The sequence below is a fragment of the Dipodomys merriami genome, unplaced genomic scaffold (genome assembly GCF_024711535.1).
Source record: "Dipodomys merriami isolate MVZ:Mamm:240054 unplaced genomic scaffold, mDipMer1.0.p SCAF_434, whole genome shotgun sequence".
In the NCBI taxonomy this organism is placed as follows: Eukaryota; Metazoa; Chordata; class Mammalia; order Rodentia; family Heteromyidae; genus Dipodomys; species Dipodomys merriami.
Window position 1 is genome coordinate 719,387 of NW_027205982.1, and position 16,628 is coordinate 736,014.

General features: G+C 44.1%; 1 protein-coding gene across 1 annotated transcript in view; it reads right to left on the reverse strand.

Annotated features, from left to right (window-relative positions):
- Nucleotides 1-16,628, reverse strand: part of LOC138807804 (short transient receptor potential channel 7) — a 116,461-nt gene that overhangs the window by 72,756 nt on the left and 27,077 nt on the right. Inside the window, exon 3 of the mRNA XM_069993568.1 lies at nucleotides 2,527-2,709. Coding sequence (XP_069849669.1) covers nucleotides 2,527-2,709 — 183 coding nt within the window. The remainder of the gene's footprint in view (nucleotides 1-2,526; nucleotides 2,710-16,628) is intronic.

A 16,628-nucleotide genomic window follows, 5' to 3' on the forward strand; every position in this document is an offset into this window, starting at 1 on the left:
CAGTTGAACGGTGGTGGGACACTCTTCTGCATCTAACGGAGGCTGGCACTATGACCAAGCCATTCAGAGGACCAGACACGAGGATCGAGTCTGAAGGAAGGATGACATCCACATGAAAGGCACAGCCCAGGTGTGGCAACAATCACCAGGCAGCACCACTGCATTCAGATCCCGATGTGTACATGTGTGTATAGATGCATGCACACACACATCACATTGTAAAGATGCCCTAATACTAGTCCTTGTGCTACTCAAATGCACAGGGTTAAATTGTGCATGCTAAAGTTTATAAATTAAAAATAGAATCTCATTGTATTTTCCTTAAAATACCAAGTATTTTCATTGGTCATTCCTGATAGAATAAATGTCAAGGAAGGCAATGATTTTTATCTGCTTGCACATGATAGTGTACATGGTTTGAATGAATCTGTCCATGGAGGTCTTTTGAATGAGCAAGGGTGGCATTTATGCAGGTCATTTATCATCCTTCTACCTATCCATGGCAGTAGACACTTGACATTCATGATGAGTATTTCCTGAGACATTTATGACTCCCCTAATTGGAAAATACCACTAGAGCAAATAATTTCCCTCATAAAATCATCTTCTTCTGACCCAAACTGTCATGTTTCTGGAGGACTTCACTTTTTCATTCGCTCATTGTCGGGGCCATTTTTCATTTGGTAATTGATAACGAGACGGAGCATGCGTGTACTGTGAGGAACCAGGTAGTCTTTTGGACTACGTGAGTGAGTGACTCTACCCCAGTGGTGGTTTCTGCAAGAAGATTGGAATTGATGTTTCAGAAAAATGGTCAAGGCCTAGAAACTGTGGACTGTTGGGGACCTGCGTATAAATAGCCAAAACTGTGAATGTGGATCTGCACATAGCAAGCGTCCCGTGTTCTCTGGAGTTTCAAAAACATCTTCACCTTCTACAGTGCCAGCAGGCAGGAAGATTCTCTGGCTGGGGCAAAGGAGATACTGTAGCCCTGGAACTCAAGCTCGTCTCTAGCAGTGCCACACAGACGCCACAGCAGGGCTTCCTTGGATCCAGGGGTATGGGTGTGTCAGCACTCTCCAGAACCCACTGTGCTCTGCTTTGGTTAAAAAGAGACACTCAGGAAGCCCTGGAGTTAGGCTCAAAAAACCAGTTTCCCTAAGCTAAGAAAAATAGCACTCAACTTGAATGCAAACTTCCTGTAGCACCCCAACAGCTCTCAGTACGTTCCATTATGAATCTTAGGGCCTTCCATGGTTTATCAGTTTTATGTTCGGGAGTTAGACTCTTAGAAAAAGTCCATTTTCCTTAGGATCTGTGATTATTATAAAAGTAAAAGGGCAGGAAGATTAAAAAATAATCAAACTTGGAAGTCCTCCCTGGATGAATTCTACAGATACATGTCATGTGTGGAAGGCTGGTTTACTCACACAAATTATAATCATGGAAGATGAGAGATGGCCAGAAGCCAGCTTAGGGCCTTAAAAATACCATCCAGTCTTGACCATGTGAACGAATGGGCAACAAACCCTTGAAGGCCGCCCTTCAGCTTTGCTTTAGTGGCGAGCACACTGGCATTTAAGTGCAAGGTGTTTAGAATGCTTCAGCTTTCATCAAGATGAATGCTAGCATCTCATATTCTAAGAATTCAGAGTTCGTCTCCAGTACAAATATGATTGACCTTTTTTCATTAGGACCGAATCTGGCAAGCCACCAAGGGATGAGGGCATCACCTGACAGTGGCCATGGCAGACATTTGCATGTCTGTTGAGGTGGGGCTAGCTAATTCTCAGCAAAGTACTTGAACTTCCTGTTAACATCTTTCATAATTTTTTTTTCTTTTGTCGGTCATGGGTCTTGAACTCTGGGCCTGAGTGCTGTCCCTGAGCTCTTCAGCTCAAGGCTAGCACTCTACCACTTGAGCCTCAGCGCTACTTCCGGTTTTCTGGTGGTTACTTGGGGATAAGAGTTTCTTGGACTACTTTCCTGCCTGGGCTGGCTTTGAACTGTGATCCTCAGATCTCAGCCTCCTGAGTAGCTAGGATTATAGGTGTGAGCCACTGGCTCCCAGCTCACATTTTTTTTTTTGAGTGAACTTTCTCTACATCTCAGAAGGCCATCAATCCCAGAAATGCTTTTCGCTGAACTGTTTTCTGCATGGATAATCCCCGTGTACTGCATGGATAATCCCCGTGTACAGAGAATACTCAATTAATGCCATTGAAAGATGGGAGTTGCGTGTTTCTCATCAAGACTTAACAATTGGCTTGCTCGCTGTGACATTGCCCTGCCAGTAGGGTGAGAACCAGCAGGGTTCTTCGGGCGCTAGGCCTGCTCGTGGACTGACTGGTGACATTTTATGCCTCTCTGTGGGGGGTGGGGAGTCTTAAGTGGGAATGGGTGGTAGGAGCTGCACAGCCCTGCAGGACTGGCAGGTCCCTGTCACCTCGTGGGAACATGAGCACAAAGCTAGGCTGGCAGTCTTGCAAGGAGAGGCAGGAAGCCAGGAAAGGTGGGGCAGCTTACCTTCTTGACTTCATATTTAATGGCGAGTTTGATCCGGCTCAGACTTGGACGGTGGTGGTCAGACCAGACTTGGAAATTCACATCGCCATTTAAAATCGCTTCCACCTCTTCTGTGTCTCGGCACAGGTCCAGCACGCCCACCACAAAATCCTTGCATTGCATAGATAACTTCCTGTAATCGTTCTAACAGAATAGAGAGAAGTCAGGGTGTGTCACACTGAGCCCCACAGAGCGGCTTGCTCTGCACAGGGGTGTGGATCAGCACCTGTCCACCACAGTGAGCCCACATGTTGCCCTGGGACCACGCACAAGACAGGGCTGTTTCTCCTGACAGCCTCGAGGACCGGATGTGTCCATGGGCTATATATACTGCGTCAGTCACCCAGGTAGGGTGCGTGCTAAAGTGTTGATCCTGAGGCCGAAGCTCTGCTCATTGAGTCAGAGTCCTTGGGGGTGGGACCTGGGAATCTGTCTTTTAAATTTGCTCCCTAAGAGATCCACTGCAGCCCACCTCAGCTTCTCTCAGTTCTGAGGTAAGAATTATAAAGACGTAGGGTGTCTTCCTTCCTTCCTTCCTTCCTTCCTTCCTTCCTTCCTTCCTTCCTTCCTTCCTTCCTTCCTTCCCTCCTTCCTTCCCTCCTTCCTTCCTTCCTTCCTTCCTTCCTTCCTTCCTTCCTTCCTTCCTTCCTTCCTTTCTTCTCCCTCCCTCTCTTCCTTCCTTCCTCCCTCCTTTCCTCCCTTTCTCTTTTCTTCATTCCTCCCTCCCCCTCCCTTCGTTCCTTCCTCTTTTCTTTCCTTTTCTTTCTGCCTTCCTTCCTGCCCCCTCCCTCCCTCCCTCCCTCCCTCCCTCCCTCCCTCCCTCGCTCCCTCCCTCCCTCCCTCCCTCCCTCCCTCCCTCCCTCCCTCCCTTCCTTCCTTCCTTCCTTCCTTCCTTCTTCTCCCTCCCTCCTTCCATCCTTCTTTGCATTCTTTTCTTCCCTCCCTCCCTCCCTCCCTCCCTCCCTCCCTCCCTCCCTCCCTCCCTCCCTCCCTCCCTCCCTCCCTCCCTCTCCTTCTTCCCTTCCCTTCCCTTCCCTCCCCTCCCCTCCCCTCCCCTTCCCTTCCCTCCCCTTCCCTTCCCTTCCCTCCCCTTCCCTTCCCTCCAGTCCCTTCACGTGCTACTACTGGGGCTTGAACATAGGGCCTAGTGCTCTCTCTTGGCTTTTTCCACTAAAGGCTGATGCTCTGCTTCTTGAACCACACTTCAACTTCTGTCTTTTTGCTGGTTAATTGGAGATAGAAGTTTCATGGACTTTTCCCCTTAGGCTGGCTTTGAGCCTCTGGCCACAATTACACTTTTCATGATCTGAAAAATAGTGGTTTGTAAATTACAAGCTTAAAAATCAAATGTCATGAGCTGGGCGCTGATGGCTCACACCTTGAATTCAGGGTCACACTTGAAATCTGAGGATAGAAAGTTGAAGCCAGCCTGAGTAGGAAAATCCAAATAATCACCAAAAAAAAAGCTAGAAGTAGAGCACGTGTGTGTGTGCGCACACACACACACACACACACACACACACACACACACACACGTCATTTACATTTAATAGGACCCTTTCTTCCACACACACACACACACACACACACACACACACACACGCACACACACACACACACACACACACACACACACACACACACGTCATTTACATTTAATAGGACCCTTTCTTACACAAATCCATTTGTGTGGGCAATCAGGACTTCTTAATTACCTCCCTGTGGTATAAGCAGTTTTAGACCTTGACCTTTTGGTTGTTGTTTCATATTTACTGAGTTGCTCCTGTATTTCTCTCTTCTCCCTACTGTTTCTCTCTGAATCTCTCACCTCCTTTTGTAGTAATCTTCCAACTTCTCTCTCTCCCAAACAGACTGCTTAAATTCCAGATAACATCCAGAATTTGAACAAAAAGAATACTTCCTGTCACCCGTGTAACACTACTCCTTCCTAGTATTTCCCCCCAGAGGCCTCCTGTGTTGGTTTCTTAGCTGAAACAAGTCTATTTCAAAGAGCCAGATGTCATTTTCAGTGCTAATCATTGTCAGCAGCTGTCAGACTGGTAAATAGCAGTTGGCAAATATGAGTGCAGTTTTTGCTTTTCTGGAACCTGGATTTCTCAGCAAATAGGTGTGAGCCTGGCAAACTGCAGACGCTCAGCCATTTTCCCAAGTTAATGATTCTTGTCTTCTTCCGGAGCTGCTGCATTGAAATGTCACTTTGCATTATGGAAAGCTTTGCTGGGAAAGGGAAAGGATCAAAAACTACTTTCAGATAAAAATGGCTGCCTTCCATTTTTATTTATAATTTAGGTAGAAGAATTTTGGAAATTCTGAGTAGAAAAAATGACTGCTCATCTCAGACAAATTTTCATTGGGGGAAAGGTACTTGGAGTACTGTAGCTTTGGTCCCTGAGAGGTACAGGATGCACTGGGTCCTATACTTGGCTGAAGTATACTGCAGAGCTGGCCTGATTCAGAAGTGGGCCCAGTAGAATGAACAGGATGGGCAGCCCTACGGGTACCGGGTCTAACTCTGGTAACCCTGCTGTAGCCACTCCCATTTTCCTGAAGCTTCACCTCCACGTCACTGCCCCTTTCCCAAGAACAAGGAGTCTATTTGGATGTTGATGTCTGTTCTTGGCAAAGCAGACCTTGCTGGCAGGGCCAGATCTTAGCTCTTGGTGGAAACTTTGGCCTTTAGCTGAATGCAACGATGGATATAGGAAGTGGGAAGGGCTTGACTTAGCCCTTAGGGGTCCTAACACCCCACACTGGGAACAAGTGGGTCCATATTTCTAAGAGTCTGCACACACCTGGGTTCAGTCTATGTCTGTGGGGAATTACGATAATTATAATTCATTGGGCCATCCCCAAGCTCAGTGAGCTTTCCAAGACACAACTCCTTCTCTTAAGTCTTTGATGAGAACAGAAGCTCTATATGCCCGCATCGTTACATACATCTCCCGTTATGAATTTATGCTCATGTGCTCTTTTTTATTTTCAGTATGGAGTCTGAATTCAGGGCTTTACCATTGGTAGATGAGTGCTTTACTGTTGACGCATATATTCGCCTCCAGCCCCTTTCCTCTCATTATTTTTCAGAGAAGGTTTTGCTTTTTCTCTGGGCTGGCTTGGACAGTAAATCTTGTATGAATGCTTCCACACTGCTGAGATGACAGGCGCACCCCAGTGATGTGCTCTTATTGGTTGAAATGGGGTCTCATGAACTTGCTGCCTGGCTGGTCTTGAACTACAGTCCTCCCAATCTCACCTTTTAAAATAGCTAGGATTATAGGCATGGGCCATTATGCTAGTGTTGTGTGAATGTATTGTTTTACCTCTTCTTACCTTAGGGGAACTGTTCCAGCTCCTCCATGGCACCTCATATGCCCACTTCAGGACACAGTCCCTTCCCCTTCCTTCCTTTCTCTTGCATTGTTAATTTCTTTCTTCCTAACTGCTCAGAGTACAAACATGCTGTTATTTCCCTTGACTTGACTCCACTTTCTGCTTCAATTTCTACCCCAAATTTCTTTTTTTTCTTTTTCCTTTCTTTTCTTTTCTTTTTTAAAAAAATTGATCATGAGGCTTGAACTCTGAGCCTGGGCGCTGTCTCTCAGCTCTTCAAGTGCTCAAGTACTCAAGGCGAGCATTCTACCAATTGAGCCACAGCACCACTTGTGGTTTTCTGGTGGTTTATTGGAGATAAGAGTCTCATAGACTTTCCTGCCACACTGGCTTTGAACTGTGATCCTCAGATCTCAGCCTCCAAAGTAGCTAGGATAAAAGATCTGAGCCACTGGCACCCAGCTACTCCAAATTTCTAACAGCCCTCTTCAGTAGAGTTGTCTGTATACAGTTATGCAGTTAGCCTCCGTGTGCACTTCACTGACCCATTTAATGGAATTCACCCACTGACTATACTATGACTGCTCTTGTCAAAGTTACATATTACTTGTATGCTGCTGAACTCAGTTGTTGGTTCTCAGTCCTCATGTGACTTATTAAATGGTCGGCCACTTACTCTTCATCTGCCTCAGCAGAATGCACTCTAATGTGGCTTTTCCTCCTGAATGACTATTTTTTACATTCTTTGGTGATTCATTGTCATTTCCCTCTATCATAATGTCCCAAAGATGTTCACAGTCCTCGGAAGTCTGTTTTGTCTATTTATACTCACTGCATTACTAATCTTATCTAGTGTCAGTGCTTTCAGCACCACTCACTTGCTGGTGGATCTAAAATTCGTATCTTTAATCTTAGCCTTTTCTGAATTCAAGATTCACACATCCAGTTGCCAAACTGATATTTCCACTTGAATGTTTAGTAGACATTTCATACTTTACAACATCAACTCTTTTTTTTTTTTTTTTTTTTTGGGTCCGGTTGTGGGGCCTGAACTCTGGGCCTGGGCACTGTTCCTCAGCTCTTCAGCTCAAGACTAGCGCTCTACCACTTGAGCCACAGTGCCCCTTCCGGCTTTTTTCTTTTTGCTTATGTGGTGCTGAGGAATTGAACCCAGGGCCTCATGCATTGCAAGGCAAGCGCTCTACCTCTGAGCCACCTTCCCAGCCCATACAACATCAACTCTTGACCTAGTCTCCTCTACGTATTAAAACTTTCCTTTATTTTAAGCTATTCTACACTAAGAAAGCTGGCATTTATCCTTTATTCCTATCTTTTTTATAGTCCACACATAATTTGGCACATATAATATGCCTAAATATATCCATACTCCGACCACTTTTCACTCTTTCCACTATTTGTACTTTGGACCACACCATCATCATCACTTGTTTGAACGGACACAAGAATGTTAACTCTCTGATTTGTCTGTGTCTGTTCTTAGTTGGAGGGATAATTAGTCCTATCATGGCACTGATCTGCTCAAACCTTCCTTATATTAAAAACATAAACCCTTCTTAAATTAGTAAAATTTTTAAAATAATGAAATATCCAACGCAGACAAAATATATAAATAGCTGAGTGTATCTCAGAGTTCTCAGCATTGTACAGTTTTTTTCCTTACTCATAACCATTTTGATGTATTATATACTTTGTGATATTGATTGTTCATGTTAACTATTAGAATATAAGCTTTTTGAGGGCAGACCCTTTTTTCTATTTTTTTTTACAAATGTATCTTAAAATACTAGAATACTTTCTCAAACATGATATGCATTCATCACATACTTGCTGAATTAATTACAGTCAACTTTTCTAACAATCTAGCTACTCTGTGATGGAGCACTTGAAATAGGTTGGTCTGGCCAAAGCCTGCTGTCTTCCTTTCCTGCTGTTGCCTCTTAAAACAGCACCATCATTTGTAGTTAGCACACTAAAAGCAAGGCTCAGCTGGGGCTGACTCTTACTTAATTTTTGGAATAAAGGGTGGGAAGACATCTGGATATTCCCACCCCCCAGAAGATTCTAGAGCACAGGTTTTGAAGTCAGAAGGACCAGAAGTTTAAAATTCCACTATCTGCCAGTGTACCTGTGAAAGTGAACAATTTGGTTTACTATTCCAAATCTTAACTTTTCATCTGTACTAATAACACACACTAGATCATCATTGGGAGAAATCACTGCCAAAACAATGTAAAGTGCTTAGTACAGTTAATTATAAAAAAATTACTTATAACCAAAAATTTAAAACTAAGCTTGCAGATGACAATTTTAATTGTTTTTACCTCCTCTTAATCCCCAAACCAACACCCAACATTTTCCCCCTGGTGTTTGTTATTTACTAGAACAGGAACAAGGTTGGCCATATGTAAGACTTGAACTCAAAATACCAGAGAAACTGGTTTTTTCCCCCTCACACTAAGATCTAAAAAAAAAGTAAATTTAAATATATGCCCTGAATTGGAATATTTGGGTTATCTCTGTTGATTATACTAGTCCTTCCAGGTTAGGAACTCCAATCTCAAAAGCAGTTAACAATGTTGAATGGGTCAAATCTATAATTTTAAGTCAGATTGGGCAGCATGGTGGTGTGTACTTTACCAAGGCCCTCAGAGGAGAAGACTGAGTGAGCACCATGGTTCATTGAGGGAGAGGTTAGTTTTGTGACCACAAAGAACTGTTTCCTGTGCACAAATCGTATTTGTCTTTCTGAGGAAGAATAAGGTGAGCAGTTCAGGTCCGAGAGGATTCTCTCCAGCCTGCTCAGGCTGATGACATGTGCACAGCCATCGGCTAGATTATATGAATGTAGACCTTGCTGTCCATCGTCGTGAGCTGTGGGAGGAACTGCCGGGCCTGGCTTCCTGTCCTATCAGGGCACACTCCCTTCTGTTCTTTAAAGAAGTGAGAGGGGAGGCGTCCTTTCCCTGTGGAGACTGGTGATGGAGGACCGTGCTGCTGGCTGGTCTTCTTCCAAAGTTTTGGAGCTGCCACAGTTGCGGTGCCCCTGTAGATCATTAGCTGCAGACGTGGAAGAGGCTCTAGAGCTGGGCCTTTTTGAGAATGTCATACCAGTAGAATCATATAGTTTACAACCCTTTGAGACTGGCTTCTTTCTCTTAGGGCAATCTCTTTTCCATTCATACATTTTGTTGCGTGCATTAAAAGTTCATTTCTTCCTATTTTGTATATACTATATGGTTGTACCACAGTTTGTTTATCTATTCACTTATTGTAGGCTATTTGATTGTTCCCAGTTCTTGGCAAAAAAAATCACAGCTTCTAAAAATATTCATGTTGTGCATGAACATAAACCCTTAATTCTTTAGAGTAAATACTATGAGGTGGGATTGCTTAGTATGTAGTAAATGCACATTTATTTTTATAACTAATGGTCAATTTGTTTCTGGAATAAGAATACCATTTTACTTTATCACCAGCCAATTATGAGAAATCCATTTACTCTATAGTCTTGCTAGGTAATTTTTTTCAGTGTCATGGTATCTCATTCTGATTAAGAATAAATTTATTCATAGGGCTTGGAGCATGGCTCAAGTAATAGAGTGCCTGCCGAGCAGTTGTGAGTTCCTCAGTTCAAACCTCAATAACCACAACAAAGGAAAAATAAACTTATTCATATGTGTTAGGATTTCTGCCAGGCCTTTTTTTTTTTTTGTAAATGTGTTCGGTCTAAAAACCATGTTACAGAGAATAGACATTTTAACTTTCCTGGGTCCTGCAACTCGTGAACTGGACATAAAATCTCCATTTATCTAGGCATTCTTTGATTTCTCTTGCCAGCGTTTTATAATTTTCAGCACACATATTTTACATATGTCCTATAAGAGTTATATCTAAGTATTTTTTCAGCTATTTGCAATATTTTTATTAGTTCTGACAGTTCATTTTATGTAGAAATATCACTGATCTTCTTTTCTGTTACATCCTGAGAATTTCTAATCTTACCTATCAGTGTTACATAGATTGGTTATAAAGATTTTGCAGATAGACAAATCTGTCTAAAAGAAAAAAAGAAATAAATTGACTGAGTGACATACATATACATTTATTTGAAACTTATGAAATATTTTTAGGAATAAAATATTGCCAGAAATTTCTGTTTCAGACTCAAATGGGGTGCATATAGTCAATACATTAGCAGATTTTAGAATATTCATCTACCATTTACTTACTTGTTCTCTATTCAACCCAGATGTTAACTAAAATTCTTTGGCTTTCAACTAGCCCAGCATATTCATTTCCTCACTCATATTCATTACTTGCCCCTCTTTTCCTCTTCTCCTTCCTCCCTCCCTCCTCATCTTTCTTACCCCACTAATCTTACAAGCTCATCCGTTACTGAGATGAACTTCTGTTCCTAACATGAGGACAAACTGACACCATACAACAAAAATTGATTCCTTGAACTACATTTGGTATTGAGTCTAGTATTTTGACAGCATCACTTTAAGGAAATTATTAGTTTTCTTGGAGGAACCCTAACTTGTCAATACTGTTAAAGCTGTTGACAAAGTTAAATCAAAAGAGAGAGAAGCCATTATCTTGGTGGGTCATATGAGTTAAAGGCATTTCTCAGGCAGATGTGGTGGAGACACCCAGATAGCACAAGGTAATTAACACTCATTCCTCAGTGGAGATCTTAGAAATTAAAACTAAAAAGAGTGTGAGCATCAGAGCCTTCTTCTCTCCCTCCTGGTAGAGGTCTAGTTATAGGGAGGGAATGTTTATTGAAACTTTCAACTGATATACAAAAGTAGGGTAAGTCAGGAGATGGGTCATGCTCTAAAACTGGGCAGTGTTTCTGCTTTTGATGTTTAGACTGACTACTATGACAGTTCACAATAAAGATTTCTTTACTGTGTCTTTCAGTGGTCATGACAGTCCTGTAAAGCAGTTGGTAGGTATCATTACCCCTAAGTGACTGAGAGTTCACTGTTGAAGTTTGCAAATTGGAGGTCATTGGTCACCATGACTGGAAGAGTCAAGGAGTATGAGGAGATTAAGAAAGAATGGGTCCAGCTATGATAGTTCTTGTACCCCTGTTTCATGTCTAACATCGAGGGTCCAAGTCAGCTTCTGTTTATCAGTGCCAATAACTGTAGTCCTCCAGAAAGAAAGGAAGAAGGGCAATGGAGAAGAGGTATTAGAGTCAGTGGGACAAATGGTTTTTTGGAGTTTTATTGCAAAGGAGAGAAGAGAAGTGGATTAGTAGTAGCTGATGTGAGAAGTAGGATTGAGGGAAGGAGCTTTTCTTTTCTCCCCTTCCTCCCTCCTTCTCTTCTTTTCTCCTTCACTCCACTTCCTCCTCTCCCTTCCTCCCTTCTCCTTTCCTCTCTGTTTTTCTTCTTTCTTCTCTCCCCTTCTGCTTTTCTTCCTTCCTTTCTTCTTCCTCCTATGGGAAAAACCATCCTATTTTGTATGCTAATGGTGGTTTTCCAGTACACAATTGTGCTGATTCACTGACTATGATATTAGCACATCATTATATTAATCCAGTAGTAGGTTCAGGACCATATAGGAGAGAGGATTGAATGTAGTGTGTAAGTGTAAGAATAAATTTATATAGAATCACATACAATTTATCCATAGTAGCAGCAGGAAAGGCCAGTCTATTGGTGAGGTAGCTAAGTAGGTGAATATGTTCATGGTAGGAATCAGAACATATTTTCTGTTTTATTTCTTCATTTACATATAAACAAAAATTACTAGTTGACAGCATGAGGTGGTGGAGCTTTGAGGAGAGATCTGATGCAGTTTTTGGGGAGACTTACAGGATGAATGGGGGGAATCTGGACATGAAGAGGAGGTAAGAAAGTGGAATGGGCCATCAGACTGAAAAGTTTGTGCATGATGAAGGACTAGCAAGCTAAATAGAAAGCCCACAGAATGCGGAAGATGTATCAGCTGTGCATCAGACAAGTTTGTGCATGACGAAGGACATAGCTAGCAAGCGAAATAGAAAGCCCACAGAATGCGGGGAGATCTATCACCTGTGCATCAGACAAGGGCCTTAGCTCAAAAAACGAAACCTCCCAGAAACTAATGCTTAAAGAAACAACAGCCTTAATAAATGGGCTAAAGATGTAAAGAGAGAGACAGAAGATTTTGGAATAGCAGTAAAACCACATTTGAGATCCATGGCCATAAATTTAGAGCAAGGCCAGTTGATGTGGTAATCTTTTTCTAACCATTCACCTTCTTAGGGGTTGTGATTTGTCAGCTTGCAACCAATCAAATGTGGGCAGAGGAAGTAAGAATGGGAAGGAATGATTTAATGATAGTTCATGGAATTGAAGCTGACATGCAGGGGAGAAGGGGGGAAGGCCCTGGAGGGGGAGATTCAGAAGATTGTTAGATCAGTGAGTTGTGGTGCTGTAGGAAGACAAGAAATGACAGACTTGGAGTCTGGAAACCTTGGGGCTGGTAATCCGTGTGCTGTGCGATGCTTAGCTTACAGGGGCTTGCATTCATTGATCTTCTAGGTACAGGTAGGCTTCGTGGCAAATGGAGCAGGGTGGAGGGCAAGATCAGTGCAGGAGGCAAGTCCGCATAACTGAGCCAGGGTGCTGGAAGTATGATGTATGCACTTATTGAAGTGCCAAGAATTGAAACAGCAGGAACTGAAACCGGGGGAAGTGGCTGCGAGTGACCTACGGTTGCTGGCCATGGCCATGAAGGATGCAGGGTGATAGGATCTGATGAAACTCCATCCAGAGATGGAACTTCTTGATGGGGAGAGAGAGAAAAGTTTGGAAGTGGCTAGGAATAGCTTGGAGGAAGCTGACCGGGTCTCCAGGCAAATGCTGTGCAACTGTGGGAACAAAACCACCCAGCTGAGTGTCCAGGGGGAAAGGGGATTGGTCTTGAGAAAGAGCAACCATCAACGTATCAGCAAGTCCACTCTTGATAGGATCACCAAGGCAGATACCTTTCAACGCTGAGCTCCATTTAAGAACACAGATGCAAGGAAGGGAGTCCAGATTTAGAAGATGATGGCCAGTCTTTCCCACCTCACCTTTCTCATCCAGATTTAGATGCCTTGAGGGTGGGAAGGGGGTAGAGATGGTGCCTTGCCCAGTGACTCCCCTCAAAGACCCGACCCCCCAATTTTGCCACTGCTTAGCCACTGCCATTCTGAGTTCACTTGCTCTCTACAGAAAGCCTTTCTTTATTCAGGTCAGATCTACTCCCTGCATTTTCCAAATGTGTCTTTGTCCTGAGTGTTTCAGGATTGGGGGGGGGGGGGGAGAATGAATCCCAGGCCTGTCAAATGAGTGTTTTTTCATGAGAAGGCTGTCTGGAGAGTCCGCGATTAGGTTTGGAATCCCAGCTCTGTTGCATACTGGCTATGTGATTTTGAGGGTATAACTTAGATCTTCTGTGCATGCTAGATAAGTCTGCACATACAGTTGTTGCAAGGAGCAAACTATGAAAGACAATCAGATAAATTGCTTAGTGCAGTAAGTGACAAGAATTGGCCAATTTTACAAAAATATTGCAGGTTAGCAGAAAACATGAACATGGGTAATTGTCTACTTTGGTGTTGATCTTCAAGTGCCTCTTCTAATAAAGTTGACAAGTCCCCTCACTTGATCCAGTCCTCCAGCTTCATTTTATGTGATCCCTCAGGTAGGAAAGCAAGCCGTGGGACAGGAGCTTGGAGCGCAGGGTTCAGGGAGGATTCAGGCACAGGCCCATGGATGTGGAGCACGGGGTCCCAGGGGCCGGTGTGCTGCCCTCCCTGCCAGTGCTTCTGTGGACACTGCTTTCCCACCCGGGTTTGGTTTAGTTAATTGGCAGCTACCGCCATTGTGAGGAGCTCTGAGCACATCCACATGACATTTGTGAAATCCCAGCAGTGATGGATGGCTCTGCCTGCTGACTCTCGCAGGATCCCTCTGTTGGATTCAGATCTAGCTTCGGGACAGAGACTGTTTTTCAAGGAAACAACTGAAGTATTCTATTAGAAAGGCAGCTAGTATGTGGCTGAATACCTGCTATGTGCCAGGCACTGGAAATGTACCTCTAATATAATATAATCCTTGCCCTTGAGGGGCTCTGAGTATTGCTAGACAGTGTACTAACAACCGAGTGGAAACTACAGGGTAATGTAAGTGCCTAAAGTCAAGGCTGGCACATACCTGAATGCAGGCACCAGGGGGCTTCCAATGGAGGGCCAAGGCAGGTACAAGGAGAGGTAGCAGGGGGTGAACATTCAGGAAGAGGGGTATAGGTGCAAAGGTGGCACGGGGAAGAAGGTCCACTCATGCGTGGATCTTAGGTGACTTTCACCAGAGCATGGTCGTGTTGTAGTGTATGAACATTATTCAGCATGTCACACTCACACAGTTCTTATAATCAAGCAAACACCACTGCACTTATGTTCCTGAAGAGGAGTTCATGCATATTCTCTGCACATCTGTATCCAGAGTCATGATGCTGCTTGGTTTTCTGTTGTGCCCCTGAAGAGCCTTTCCTCAGCTTTCCACTTTTCCTGTTGGTTCCACAGTGAACCCATACTGTGAGGCAGATAAGCCTGTGTTAGCTTTGTCCCATTCCTAAACCACACACATTTACACACGCACACACACACGTCATACCAACCTTTTATTCTGTGTACTTCCCTCTACCAGCACCATCTGGCATCACTGTATTCACAGGGAAAGTTCTGGTAGTGACTGGGGAAGAACTCCCCCTCTCCCCCACCACTGCAGGGCTCGGCGGACTCTTGCAGCTCAGTCCTCAAGTGCAGGGAGAAGCAGAGCGTGGCAGGATGAGTGGTGTGGCTTGTGCCAGCTCAGTCCCTCAGCGGGCAGCACAGTAACTGCTGTTCACAGTGCTCTGGTTTTTAGAAAGCACATTTTTTGGGTGCCAGGGGAGGGAGGCAGCTCTTTGTCTTGTTGGAGCTGAAACATACAGTATAGCTGCACAGTTGTGCTAAATTAAAACATCTCTTTTCCTGGAGCTTTCCAAAGTTTTTATGCACATCAGCCACACCAACTCTGACTGGTTCGTAGGCAATCCTATACATCTGTTTATTCATCAGAACAAAGGAGAAGAGCGCCTATGGTATGCCGCGTTCTGTGCCGAGGCTCTCTGCACTCACGGAGCTGGAGTAGAGGGGAAGGTGGATGCTGAAAGTCGTGCAGTAAGGTGGGATGATGCCCTCTCCTTTTTGCATAAATTAGACCCGAGTTCTTTTACATCTAGCCTCTCAGTAATTCCTGGGGAAAAGTCATTCCAAACAAACCTAGTTGGTAGGCTGGGTATCAGGCAGTCAGCTCAGGGCTTGAGTGACTTCCAGGAATTGGCCCTTGCGATAGTCCCCCAATTCAGCAAGGGCTGACTGAGTTTCTTGTGTGCCAGAAGCAGTGCCTTGCACCGGAGATGCTAGCAAGAGTGAGAGATGTGATTTCTGCTTGCCCATGGGGAAAAACATCACACAGACTGCTTTTAAAATTATGTGATGATTGTTAGTTGTTCATCCAGCAGATAGGGAGGATCCACTGTGTGTCAGCTACTGTTTGAGTCTTTGAAGTAGAGCCCACCGGGGAAACAGCGGCTCCTACTCTTGTGAAGGTTATATTTGACTGGGTGGAGAGACTGCAGGAGGTGGTTTCTCTTTTAGATAAATGGTGAAGCAGGAACTCCCTGAGGAGGTGATTTTATGTGGAGCATGGAGGGAGTAGGAGGAGAGAGTTATGCAGATTCATGAGATGTTCCTGAGAGGGCCACAGTGCACAGAGGGAGGGAAATGCTAGGCCAAAAGAGGCAGCGTGTCAGGGGCTGCTGGGGACTAGGTTGGAGATCAGAGACTGGAGCAGGACGAAAGGAAGAAGGGAATAGGAAGAGGTAAAGCCAAGGAAGCATCAAGGAACAGATGGCCCACGTCCAGACAGGCACTTGTCAGGACTGTATTTTTTACTTTGGTGGGATGGGGAGTCATTAGAGAGTTTCAGGAAGCAGAGCTGACATGGTCTGATTTTTTTTTTTAAAGGATTCTGGCTGCTTGAGTAGAATAAATTGTAAGGGACAAGAACAGGAACAGAAGGACCAATTAGGAGGCTGTTTCAGTTACTCAGAGTAGAGAAGAAGGTGGCTTGAACCAAAAAAGTAAATAGTCAGGGAGATGAGAAATTAGAATTCTGGATGTCTTTGAAAGACAGAGCCAAGAGGATTTGTTGATTGATGGGTTGGATATGAAGTAAGAAAGAGAGAGGGGAATGAATCTGAGGTTTGGGGTTGATAAAGTAGGAGGATAAAAGTACCTATGAAATCAGCCCTAGATTAGATCATTGTTTAGTAAACACTCTCCCCCACCTTCTTGTCTCCATTAGAACAATACATTTCCTTCTCCATTGACCCTGGTGTTGGGTATAGCACTTGTTTCACTTAGTGATGTGGGGCCTTGCCAGGCATCATGCATTTTCAGCTGGCCTTGAGGGCTGCTGATCTCTGCCAGGAGATTGTGTCCTAGGCCCCAGAACAGCCTTCCCCACAGACTCCCAGTTGTTTAGGTAGTTGGATTCTGAAATGGTCTGCTGAATAGCCTTATTGTGGGAATACCTGCGTGACAAAGGGACAGAAGTAGACTCAGTGCTTTGGGATATCAACATTGTGGCCCAATTGGAGACTCA